The sequence below is a fragment of the Salminus brasiliensis genome, chromosome 18 (genome assembly GCF_030463535.1).
Source record: "Salminus brasiliensis chromosome 18, fSalBra1.hap2, whole genome shotgun sequence".
NCBI classification, from domain to species: Eukaryota; Metazoa; Chordata; class Actinopteri; order Characiformes; family Bryconidae; genus Salminus; species Salminus brasiliensis.
In genome coordinates, this window is record NC_132895.1 from 1,592,561 (window position 1) to 1,606,334 (window position 13,774).

Genomic DNA, 13,774 nt, shown 5'->3' on the forward strand with positions numbered 1-13,774 from the left:
CAAAGGACATAAACAAACCGGGTTTGAGCGTGAGAGTCTGGATCAGCAGATGTCCCAATACTTTTGTCCACACAGTGTAGCTATTATTATTATGATGATACATACTGAATTTGATGAGCTTGGTTCTGGTGTGTTGCTAGGAAACAAAAGTGTTGAGTGGATCAGCTCATGAGGAGCCGAGACCTGTGAACCCTCAGTAGAACGTTCTGGGAAGAACCCAGGCAGAGATAACGGAGGAGAACCGAACACAGACGTGTAAAGTGTCTCGGACCAGAACCAGACCAGACATCAGACCTGAACCCTTCCTAACCTCACAGCCTGAGCGCACTCCACTAAACACTCCACTCACTCCTCTCTAACCTACAGAACACTCTGTATAACTCACTCCGCCTTATAGAACACTCTGATCTACTGACTCCACCTAACCGAGCACTCTGATCTACTGACTCCACCTAACCGAGCACTCTGATCTACTGACTCCATCTAACAGAACACTCTGATCTTCTGACTCCACCTAACAGAGCAGTCTGATCTTCTGACTCCACCTTATAGAACACTCTGATCTACTGACTCCACCTAACCGAGCACTCTGATCTACTGACTCCACCCTATAGAACAGAGGGTTCTATACTCACTCCATCTAACAGAACATTGTGAGGCTCACTCCACTGAGCATCAGAGACTCTGATCGGATTGGGGGCAAAATAGTAAACATTAAATCAGTGATCAAACTTCATTCATGGTTTATTTGATATAAAAAATTAATAACAATGCAAAAATAATTGAAAAAATGAAAATATAAAAATGGAATTTGCATTTTTGAATAGTTATTCACATGAGGATTTAAGGCAACGTCTCAAAATCCAATACAGGTAAACATGGATCTAAGACGTGAACGCTTAGACAACGCAGGGCTCGTGTGTAAGGCACAGGACAGTAAACCACCAGCTCAATCTGACGCTCTGGTGACAAAATCTAATTCACACAATTTTCCCAAAATACAGTCCACTTCATGAATAATACTAAGGTTTAAGAGCTAAATATCATCCAGCTTTCCAAATAAAGGTCCCAAAAGCAAATTCCAGAGGCATCTTTAAAAGATCGCCATAGGAGAACCACTTCTAAAGGACGGTTCTTTCAATAACTATTTGCGAATGAGATCCACCTTTATTAAAGAGCCTTCATTAGACCGTCCACATAAAGTTTCTATCCCAGTTAAAAGGTTTTCCTAGAACTGCGCAGCCAGTGTAATTTCTCTCCAGACTATCACATTCTCTCTTTAAGAAAATTACAGTTTATCAAAGCAGAGACATTTACATTACTGGCATTTAGCAGACGCTCTTATCCAGAGCGACCTACAAGGTTACTGGTATTACAGAGTTGGGCCAATGTAGTGTTGGGAGTCTTGCCCAAGGACTCTTATTGGTGTAGTAAAGCACCCACAGTCACCCAGACCGGGAATCAAACCCCAGTCTCCCACATGGTGTGGTAGCTCACTGACAGGTAGTGGTGTTATCTGTTGCACCACACCAACCAACCACTGTACAAACGTAAACCCTGCATTAACAGTAACACAAATACAGTACATCTGATCATAGCTGTCCAAAGTAATAGCAGGTAATAGCAAGTAATAGCAGCTCCACCTACTGCTATAAAATCAGTGGAAAATGAGAGGAACTGAACTTCACACAGTTCTGTCTTTCAGTTTACTGACGTTTGGCCGTACCTGAATGTGTGTAGTAGGGTTTTCTTTACGGTTCCTGGACATTAAGCCTAGTTTTGGTATTGGGTTTTGGTATTAGCTCCAAATGTTTCCTGGACTGATGGAGAAAATAACTTTTTTTCTAAGGTCTTTGAAAGAGGATCTAAAAGTACTGAAAGTTTCGAATGGAAGGAATTTTAATAATCTGCTCAAGTTCAGGGCTGAGCTTTTAATTAAGGCTGTGATTGGCTGACATTATTATTATTTGTTTTTTCAGCTATTTATTACTTATAGTACTTTTTTAACTCTTTATTCTCCTTAAAACTTATTCTATTTATTGTATATTGTATTTTTCTCAGTGTGATACTTGTTTACAGTTCAGTTTTTTTTGTTTGTTTGTCAGATCCAGAACACTGTCCACTCTTCACTTCTGCTAATGTCCTTATAAACTCTAGCAGGGGTCGGAGTCCAGGACAGTTTGCTGATTTCTCCGCTCTAGCAGACCTACTAAATCTGCCAATTAACGTCTGTTATGTTCTTCATAAACTAAACAGCGCGCCTAACTGCTGTGTTAAAATCTGAAACCTGAGCTGCTGGAGATTGTTGGTTGATCACAATGCGGTTACAACTGCTTCTGTAGTTTTTTCACCAAGTCTGTTTGTTGTTAGGTCCAAATGTTTGTGGACACCCCTTCTAATGAATGCATTCAGCTACTTGAGCAGGAGCAGATAGACATGATGAGCCTATTGGCATCATGCTGCCTAATAATGCCAAGCATGGGCTAGCAGAGGGGTATAAAGCCCCTCAGCATTGAGGAGCTGTGGAGCAGTGGAAGAACTGTGTTCTCGAATGATAGTGGAGGAGCTCCATCCAGTACTTTCGGATGAGTTGGGGATGTTAAGGTGGGGTAGTGATCATCATCTAACATCTTGACCTCACTAGTTCTCTTGTCGCTGAATGCAATCAAATCCTCACAACAATGCTCCTCCTCCAAAATCTAGTAGAAAGTCTTCATCTCTGGACAGTAGAGACAGTTACTCCAACAGAAGCAGGAGAAACTCTTTTTAATACCCTTGATTTCAGAAGAAACGCTAAATGAGTAGGTGTCCCAAAACTTTTGTCCATATAGTAAACGTAATGTATGACATGTAGGAGTGTGAACTGTTTTGATTCACTGGTGCTTTAAACTGATATGATTTAATGTGTGACTTGGTCAGAACAACAGCAGCAGCTCCTGCCAAAGTAAGTAAACCGACGGACAGATGTGGAGCTGACCGCCACAGATGCGAATCCAGTAGAGCAGTCTGAGAGGCACTTGTGAATGAATCTGGATTGGCTGACCTGTGAAAGTCCATATTTTCACTAGGCATTAGAGGTCAGGCTACGTCTGCAGAGCTTCCTGTGTCATAACTCATCGTTCTTCTGCCTGGGCTCCTCAGTCCTTCTCTCACAGTTACACACAGAGCTGTGGTCAGAAGGCTGAGGCACCAGCTCCATGTCAGGATGGACAGAAGGTGTACCGATCTGCCGAGCTGCGTACGTCTGCAAAAAGCACACACGCAAACAATAAGGCACTGCAGATGACAAGAACTATAATATTAAGTATGTAATTAAACTATGTTCTAACAGGATCTGGAGTTTTTACAGTTTTCTACTCCATAATAATGTGCTTAAGCAGCAGGTCTGGAGCTCTGCTGCAGTTACTGAGTCAGTTGGAGGCTTTTCTGCACTCTGCTCTGAGCTCAGCACTCGGCCCTGACCCCGCTCTGTAACTTTACGTGGTCTGACAGACACTCGGTGGCTGAGCTGCTCTCTGTGAGCTGTTCCTCCTAAACTCTTCCACTGTTCAATAATAACACCACTCAGCTGATGGAGGAAGATCTAGGAGGGAGGAGATTTCACCAGCTGACTTGTAGTTGGTGCAGCGGTGTCTCCTATTACATCCAGAACCACGCTGGAGTTCAGTGAGCTCTTCAGAACCTCCCGTTCTTTCACTGATGTGTGGAAGAAAGGCAGACTGCAGGACTAGAGGCTGGATTTTATACAGCTGTGGCTAAATGGGACTGTTTTAGCAACCTGAATTCAGTGATTGAGAGCTGTGTCCCAATACTTTTGTCCATATCGTTTGTGTGTGTGTGTGTGTGTGTGTGTGTGTGTATATATATATATATATATCTCACCCTCTAGCGAGGGTTAAGAAGAAAATGCTGATGGCAGATTTTTAGGTTCTGCATTTCCTACCTGTAGAACAGTGTAGTAATAGCAGTAGAGTCTGTGGGGCTGGAGGACGTCCCTGGCCACTGCCTGGCCTGCTTTAGCTATAGCTTCCGCTTCAGCATCGTTCTCCTGAGGGGACAAAAGAGGACACTGATTTATCAGTCTCACAAGCTACTGTGTGGACTTGGGAGACTGTGGACTGCCTGAACATCACTAAAGTTGAATCATTTTAAGAAAAGATCACTTCTTTGCCACATTGGAGGTTGAAAATACTAAAGATGTATATAACATTATATATATATATATATATATATATATATATATATATATATATATATATATATATATATATATATATATATATATATAAATGATAAATTAATAAAAATTATATATTTTTTAATAAAATTATATTTATTAAAAATAAGCTGATCAAACAATAATATACATGTTTGATAATTCATGATTTTCCTTCTTGTATCAGCATACCAACAGTTTTTGTAAGAACCGCCTTTTAAAAGTGGTTCTTCTATGGCGATTTTTTAAAAAGAAATCTTTAAAATTTGCATTTGGGACCTTTATTTTGAAAAGCTGGACTGTTTAAGATATAAATCAACATGACATGTGACAGACGTCAGCTTGAGGTCTCAAACCACACTTGCCTTCAGGGGTAAAAATATCACAATACACTGGACAATATAACGATGGACTCCTCACCTTTGCCCATTGGATTTTGTCGATGAGGTCAGACAGTGTCCTCTTCACAGGGACGTAATGCTGGCCTGGTCTCAGGTGTGTGTAGAAGTGTTCGTAGTATGGAGAGTCTTGCTTTAACACCAAGCTGTTGCCCAGCATCAGGTAGGGAAACCTGTAGGCTGCCACTGTCCCGTCCACATTCACCTGGTATTTGTACTGGAGAGCCAGAGGAGAGGAGGGTTAGTCTTTAAACATGCTCAAACAGGGACTTACACTTTCATGTACACCACCAGTCAGAAGTTTTAGGACACCCCAGTTTAGGAGGGGGTGTCTAGAAAATGACACTGACTTCACACCATCAAAAGAAAGACTGCTAGAAACTGGAGGAAACTGAAGAGGTCCGGTACAGGAGGAGGTCTGACCCACTGAAATCCACAACAGCATAAGAAGACCTGTTTCTGAGAGCCAACAGCTGCTTGTTTTAAGCTCAGCTTAAAGCCCCGGGGGTTAAAAATCTAAAAAGGTATTTTAATATTAAAGTATTAAATATGTGCCACAGCATAAGCATTTTACAACAAAGAAAAAAATAATTATATATATAAATAATTGCTCTAACTATCACAAGCTGGCATCACCATGATAGTGTAAACAGCCCCCACGTCAGTAGGGGTGCCTAAAATAAAATAAAAAATCATCTAAAATGCAGCAAATTTGGTAGTATTTTTATTATTACAGACATTTTTGCATGTTTTAATAAAATGTTCCAGATAATTTTAAATATAATTTAAAATATATTTCTTATTTTTTAACAAACATGAAAAGTCTACCGGGCGCTATTCTCACAGTAGACCTGAGAGTCTGAGGGTCAGATGGGCTAAATTTAGCCCAGCCCCCACTTAAATCCAACAGAATAAAAACTACTATGAAACATTTCCACAGAAAAGATGTAAACATGATTTTTTTTTTCTCTGCCAGTTCACTGTGAATTAATCCCACCAACTACGGTCAATAGAAGAGAATCATGAAAATGAGCAGACTGGGGATTTAACACTAGAGCAAGTCTCAGTTTCAGCTGTGCAGAGAAGACCTGGCGCTGAAGGTCTGCCAGTGGACTACTGAAAACACTGGGGTGTGTTAAAACTTTTGGCTGATTGTGTACATATACACCTCTGGTAGAGCTATAGGTGTCACCTCAAATTACTGTAAGATCCTGTAGAATGCAGAATGTCCGGTAGTGTTACTACCACCCATACCAGACCAGCGGCACACCCTCCTGCCACTGCTACCTGTTTAATGACCATGTTAAACCTAAATGGACTCTTAACTATCACCACTATTACCCATCATTCATCACTGCCATGACTATTAAGTTATTCTACACCATGATTATGATCAGAGCAGTTCAACAGTTTAGATGGTTTAGTAACTTTTATCAATAATTTATCAATAGTTCTGATCAGAGGAGGACGGGTCGGGTCCCCCTTGTGAGTCTTGGTTCCTCCCAAGGTTTCTTCCTCCAGCTCTGAGGGAGGTTCTCCTTGCCCCTGTTGCCGTTTGCTGCTCTGGGGGTCTTAGATTTTGTATGTCTTTTTATGTTATTGATTTCTTTTAATTATTACTAATTATGTAAAGCTGCTTTGTGACATCAACAGTTGTAAAAAACTATACAAATAAATTTGTTGACTTGACTTTGACTTACTGCAGATTGTTTAGGGGTAGAGGTCGTTAAACGGTAACTGTTCATGTAGTAATATTTCCATTATCAGCTTATTACAGAATCCAGCTTTATAAAAGTATAATAAGACATTAAGCTAGCATATCAGATCTAGCAACAGGGTTCTAGACAGTACTGAAAAAGTGCTCTTTGGCCCATAACAGTGGAAACCTTTAGGTGCCAGCAGCAAGACATGCTAATTCACCATAGAGTTGCTCTAAGGGAGGCTGGGAAACTTGAAAGCACAGAGCAGCCAGACGAGAGGGCATTACTGGAGATTAATGGCCGCTGATTGACTAATTTCTAAAGTTCTTTGCTGTGTTGGTGTTTCAGCCCCTCGTTACCTTAAAGAAGTCAAAGAAGCCGATCAGAGGGGCTTTGCCAAGGTCCTTCTCCCTCTCCCGGAAGAAGAAGAAGGCAGTGATACCAGCATCAAGAAGGTCTGGGTGTTTCTTGGACATGGAGACGAGGTTCAGGCGTTCCTTGCGGCTGTCTCTGCCTCGGAAAAACGCCTGGCCTGTTTTGTTCTGCCAGGCAGGACCTAGAAAACCCAGGAGGAGGAGAGCAGCACTAGACACATCATTCAGGGAATCTGTGGCTTTACTTACTAATAACTTCTGGAAAGGATGATACACCTTCTGTGAGGTGGATTTGATTGCATTCAGCCACATGAGAGCATCAGTGAGGTCAGGTACTGATGGTGGATACTGATCAGTTCAGACACTCCAACTCATCCCTAAGGTGTTGAATGGAGCTTCATCAACACTTCAGAGAACTCCAAAGCCGAATGTTGGGGGGCATTATACCCCTCTAGCCCACGCTCGACACCTCAGGGTGCTTAAGGTCCCCAGGGTCTTTACAGCTGATCCAGAGGGTCCCTTTCTATTGGTCAGCGTTTTTCTAAGCTGTGTATTCACTCATTAGCAGACCTGTCTGTATACTTTTGACATACTGTGTCATACACTTTGAGGAGAGTGTGTGAGGATTAAACATACTAATTGGTGGTGTATGAGCTTCCAGGGAAGGAGGCTTTCTACTAGATTTTGGAGGAGCAGTGCTGTGAGGATTTGACTGCATTCAGCCACAAGAATGTTAGTGAGGTCAGGATGTTGGATCATGATCACCACCCCACTTTATCATCCCAAACTCCCCAACTCATCCCCAAAGGTACTGGATGGAGCTCCACCACCATCATTCCAGAGAACACAGTTACTCCACTGCTCCACAGCTCCTCAATGCTGGGGGGCTTTATACCCCTCTAGCCCACGCCTGGCATTAGGCAGCATGGAGCCAATAGGGTCATGATGTTGATCTGCTCCAGAGAGTCCTATTCTATTGGCAGTACTTCTTCTCTACTTCTCTAGACAAGCTGTGTGTGTGCATTTGCACATCTGTGTCAGCAATGGGTGCAACTTTAAGTAGCTGAATGCATTTAATAGAAGTGGTGTCCAAAAACATTTGGACATATAGTATGTGTGTGTGTATATAAACAGCAAGAAGGACAAACACACACCTGTGTTCCCCTGGATGGACAGAAGGTCATTTGTTACACCTCTCATGGTCTCCAGGCTGGAGTGTGTGATGTCGTAGGTGGGTAAAATAATGTCCCTCGTCTCAGTGGAGCCACACCATGAGATGATTGGCACAGGTCCAGGTACATCATCCACTTTGCGGGTCTCCAACGGCCAGTCGCCCACATTGATATAGAACTCCACATCAGGCAGCTTTACCTTAAAAACAAGAAACAGATGGAATCACTACAAACACCAATCCAATACTAGGATCAGATATCGGTCCTGATACTAACAAAATTAGCTGGATCAGGTGTTGCATAATTAGTCTGATCCAAAGGGCCGATCCATTCATGGAACCCGATTCTCACACTGCCGGTAATCTAGGCTTTGTAACCCAGGATCAGAGACCTACAGACATCATACACACATCATAGCAAACAGCAAGACTCCCCCTATCTAACCAGCATTGGTTCCTTTGACTGGTCATCAACCATCAGCGAGTAATCCAGCTTTTCTTCCATATAAGGAGAGCCGAGAAGGGAGGGGCTGCTCGCTCCTCTTTAGTCTCACAGACTTCCAATTTCAGAATAAAAGCCCTGAGCCCAAACAGCACTGAGCCGAGGTCCAGCACTGTTTAGTTATTCATGTTAGTGACCAATAAACAGAAATCAGGTTCATTAATATCTGTGTTCATTTGTTATAGTTTATTTTATAAAGTTAATAAAGTATGATTACATCAATCCTGATGCCTTAATTACATCCATAACTGCTCATCGATGTCCTCTGTCAAAACTGAGCTGAGACCTGTTCCCTGCAGCCAGCATCTCCTCTCTGCTTTGCCTTTGTCCTGTCTGCTTGTGCTGGGAGATACAACCATCTAAATGATGTGTGTTACACAGATGGTATATCCGTATTAGGGTTGCAATAGTATGTTTACAGTATGATGGCCGTTTCAGAAAATCACAGGATTTCCCTATTATTATTATTATTACTTAAAATGCTCTATAATTAAAACATAATTTTTTTGGTGCAACAAACACTTTACTATAGTAATATTTACTATACAGTTATTTCATACTGATAAGTTTAGAAGTTTATTTCCTATATTAATTATATTTAATACATACTTGTATTTTAGATTTACATAACCAAACATGATATTTATTTTCCATTTATGCATATATATATATATATATGTGTGTGTGTGTGTGTGTATGTATGTATGTATGTATGTATGTATATATGTAAAGGTGCACGTATTTGTCACTGTACAGTGAAATGTGTCCTCTGCATTTAACCCATCTGGTAGTGAACACACACACACACACACACACACACACACACACACACACACACACGTGTGTTAGGGGCAGTGAGTACACACACACCCAGAGCGGTGGGCAGCCAACTCCAGCGCCCGGGGAGCAGAGAGGGTAAAGGGCCTTGCTCAAGGACCCAACAATGGCAGCTTGCCGAGCCCGGGAATCGAACACACAACCCTGTTATAAATATTTACTATTATTACTATTATTATTATTATTTAAGACAAGACAAGACCGTGTTCACTATCCGTGCAGTGACCACACACACACAGACACGGTGACAGTGAGCACACATGCCCAGAAGAGTGGGCAGCCATTGCTGCGAGGCCCGGAAAGCAGGGAGGGCGACAGGCCCTGCTTAGAGGGTTAACAGTGGCAGCTTGCCAAGTCCGGGTATCGAACCCACAACCCTGTAGTTATTAGTTATAATTACTATACATGCAGGGAAAAGCACTACAGATTCTAACTAATCTATAAAAAGATCTACTGAAGCAACTTCGAACACATGCACTGTTATAACTGTGAGCCCTCAGACTGCAAAATCTGCTTGGAAATCAGAGTAAGAGACACTGCACTGACTTTGCGGGTGAGAGAGAGCAGCATTTCGTCTGAGAACATCTTGAAGTCTGTGTATCTGCCCAGGCTGCGCCGGTACACCTGATTACTGATGACTGCATAGTGGATCAGCCCGCCTCGGCTGGAAAAGCGCTTAGGAACCTCCTTCAGGAGCCGGTGGAGATCGATGGAGGGGAAGGAGCTGAAATCCTGCTCGATCTGCGGCTCATCTGAAGGACACTGTGTTACACTCTGCCAGGCTGAGGCGTCCGACTCTGGGCAGTCGCAGTACTCATGATAAACAGGACCTGGAGGAAAGACGGAGAAGCACAGAGTGAATGACTGTAGTTAAATCAGACATTCAGTGTCTGATTACTTACATACCATAGTCTTTTACTGGATAATCAGACCAAACTACACTCAAAAAGGTTCTCTGACTCAACAACGGTAACAATGGTGGAACCCTATTTGGTGCTATATAGAACAACTGTTTTTACTAAAGAACCCCTGATGCCCCAGTCCAGCCTTTTAAAGCCCACAGCAGACCACGCTTGGGTGTTTATGGGCATGGAGACCTCAGGCTTATGTGAGGCAGCTCTAGAGCTCAATGCCTTTGTTTTACTGGGACATTTTGTGTGTGTGTTTAAGTATAAAAATAGACTATAAAAATAAACATATATAATATAATAATAAACATATACTACTATAATATAAGATAAGATAATCCTTTATTAGTCCCACAGTGGGGAAATTCTCAGTGTCACAGCAGAAAGGGATAGCAAGACACTAAATTATCACTATATACTCTAAATAAATAATAGAAGTAACAAATCAATAACAATATTATTTACAGATAATTGCAAATTGACTCTTAATAGCACATGTGGGGGTTATTGCACATTGTATTTTTACGTTGAGGGACCTCTGTTCCCTGAACGTGTGCGTGTGTGTGTGTGTGTGTGTGTGTGTGTGTGTGGTCCGTGGGAGCAGTGCTGGTTGTGGAGTCGATACCTCTCGATACCCCTCCTTCCCACACTTGGGGTGAAGCAGCCGGTATAGAACTACAACCCACTGTACCTTTAAGAGTGTATGGAGAACTGCCCACTGGTCTGTCCTTATAAAACACTTCCACCTTCAGTCCATTAACGGAGCTCCCATACATCCGGAACCTGACCAGGAAGGATCCGTCTCCGCGGTCCAGCGGGGGCGGGACGTGGATACGGACGTGCTCCTTCTGCGACAGTGAGGTTATCTTCACCCTGAATGAATCTTTACCTGGAATACAAAACCATTACAGAGCAATCAGACGAATGACCTCTGATCAGAGGAACAGACGTTACTGAACTTTTACAGCTACAGTTTTATTCATATAGAACTTTCTCTAAAGGCACTGAGAGCGGTTTGGTGTTGAAGGCTTATTCTAGGGGAACTTCAAATTTGTTCTACAGTGGAGGTGAAGGGAGGCAGCGTCTGAAGCTCTAATAAAAGCTCCTCACAGAAAGTTCTTCAGTGAAGTGATGAGGATGATGCCTGATGCTGATGATTTTGGTGTAATTTGTAAATCTTCACAGACGTCACTTCTGACCTGGTCATTTTTTCAAGAGCGGAGAGTTTTCACTCTTATTCACTCTTGACTGTTTATTTAGGGGGAAATAGGAATTATCCTATCTAGGATTGAGCTGTTAACTCAAGTTATTTTTATTTAAGTTTATTTTTATTTATTGGAAATTAAGCTATAATTTTACTATATAAATAAATAAGTACGTACACATACTTTAAGGTTAAAATATGTGTGTATTGATGAATGTGTGATATCTGTCTGGGTTCTGTCTGTAGGGGTTCTGTCTGTAGGGGTTCTGTCTGTAGGGGTTCTGTCTGTAGGGGTTCTGTCTGTAGGGGTTCTGTCTGTAGGGGTTCTGTCTGTCTGTAGGGGTTCTGTCTGTCTGTAGGGGTTCTGTCTGTCTGTAGGGGTTCTGTCTGCCTGTCTGGGTTCTTTCTTTCTGTCTGTCTGGGTTCTTTCTTTCTGTCTGTCTGGGTTCTTTCTGTCTGTCTGTCTGGGTTCTTTCTGTCTGTCTGTCTGGTTTCTTTCTGTCTGTCTGTCTGGTTTCTTTCTGTCTGTCTGTCTGGTTTCTTTCTGTCTGTCTGTCTGGTTTCTTTCTGTCTGTCTGTCTGGGTTCTTTCTTTCTGTCTGTCTGGTTTCTTTCTTTCTTTGTCTGTCTGTCTGTCTGTTGGGGTTCTTTCTGTCTGTTTGTCTGGGTTCTGTCTGCCTGTCTGGGTTCTTTCTTTCTGTCTGTCTGTCTGTCTGGTTTCTTTGTATGGTTTATTTGTCTGTCTGTCTGTCTGTCTAGGTTTTTTATGTAGTCATACTATTGTTTTTTTGTCTGTTTCTTTTGTTTGTCTTGGTCTTTATATTTGCTTTAGCTGTTTGTTCTGTTTTAGTTTGTTAGGTAGTTTCAGTACTTAGATTTCCCCCCTACGTGTGTGTGTGTGTGTGTGTGTGTGTGTATATATATATATACACACACACACACACACACACATACACTTTCTATGGTTAAAATATGTGTGTATGGATGACTGTGTGATACCCTCCTGTTACCTGGAGAGGTGGAGATGACCTGTCCAGTCTCACTGACCGCCTGGATGTAGAAATACCGAACAGGCAGCACCAGCCGGGGCTCCAGCCCTGGACCCCAAACCGAGCACTTTTCAGGACTAACATTAATCACATGTTCATGAGCCTGAACTAATCCGAGCTGTAGATGATGCCTGAGGATTAAAGCGATGAGCAGAGTCAGTCTCGTGGCCATGGCCGCCCTCCCCTCCCCACAGTCACTGCAGCCACTGCAGTCCCATCAACTCCGCCCTAAATAAACACACTGTCTGTCCTTTAGCGCAGCTGGAACGCGGTCAGTTCACCAGTATAACACCATTTTAACCGCCGTGGCTCCTTAATAAACTCCAATTCTGCTTCGTTTTCATTAAAACTAGGTTAAATATACAGATAACAGCCAAACTCCGCTCCGATATAAGTGCGCCGCAAAAATAAGTCCGTCGAGGTTCACAAGATCAGATAAAGGGTTCCCCTCCTGTCCGTGACGGGGTTGTATTACACGTCTTTTATTTCAACAGTTAAATACATGTCCTAATGCTGTTAATCCTGAACAAACAAACCAACACAAAACACACATTATTTATTATCTTTATTAATGAATTCATTAATTGTCTGTGACAGGATGGACATGGAGAAAACAAATACTAATTATTGCATTAAAAAAAGGCATTTTTACACCGAGGGTTTGGTGTTAAAGGCTTTATTCTAGGGGAACTTCAAATTTGTTCTACAGTGGAGGTGAACGGAGGCAGACGTTTGAATAAAATTTAATTAAAGTAGATTTGATCAGCTTTTAAGTCTCATTTAAAGGCTTTGTTTTCTCACTAGTTATCACATCACTTATAGATTTATATATATATAATTTTTTATGGCTCAATAGGTTGGTTTGTTGATGAGGTGGAAAGCAGATTTTGTTCGATTCCCAGTCTGGGTGCTTGGGCATGACTCCTAATGCTGCATTGGCCCACCTCTGTAATACCAGTAACCTTGTGAGTTGCTCTGGAAAAGGGGGTCCGGTAAATGCTGTAAATGTAAAACTATGACAGTTATTACTGTATCTATAGTATAACCTGTTGAAGTTATTACACACTACGCCCACTACAATGGGTGATTTTATACTACAATTAAGTATATATAGTGCTAAAGGTGAACATAAACAGACATGTATGTGTGTGCATATATGTATATATATATTAAAGAAGTAATTATTTAGTCAATTTAACAGGGACATTTTGAATAGAGATGTAAACATGCCTGCATTCCTAAACCTTTTTAAAATAAAACAAATATTAACACACTCTTTCAATTATGTAATCTTAATTTATATAGATAAGAAATTTTAGGGACTTGTGTGGACACTTTTTTTTTTTTTTTGGAGTCATCTTTTTTTAACGACTCATCGAAATTGTATTTCCTATCCAAACCTGAAAGTGAACCTGC

The 13,774-nt window shown here is 41.7% G+C and overlaps 1 protein-coding gene across 1 annotated transcript; it reads right to left on the reverse strand.

Annotated features, from left to right (window-relative positions):
- Positions 1-748: 748 nt before the first annotated feature.
- Positions 749-12,749, reverse strand: poglut3 (protein O-glucosyltransferase 3). The gene is made up of 8 exons (XM_072662384.1): positions 12,320-12,749; positions 10,798-10,995; positions 9,745-10,028; positions 7,843-8,059; positions 6,674-6,870; positions 4,637-4,831; positions 3,944-4,048; positions 749-3,244 (listed from the first exon to the last, which is right to left on the reverse strand). The coding sequence occupies exons 1-8, from the start codon at positions 12,528-12,530 to the stop codon at positions 3,107-3,109; spliced, it is 1,545 nt and encodes a 514-aa protein (XP_072518485.1). The 5' UTR covers positions 12,531-12,749; the 3' UTR covers positions 749-3,106.
- Positions 12,750-13,774: the final 1,025 nt, after the last annotated feature.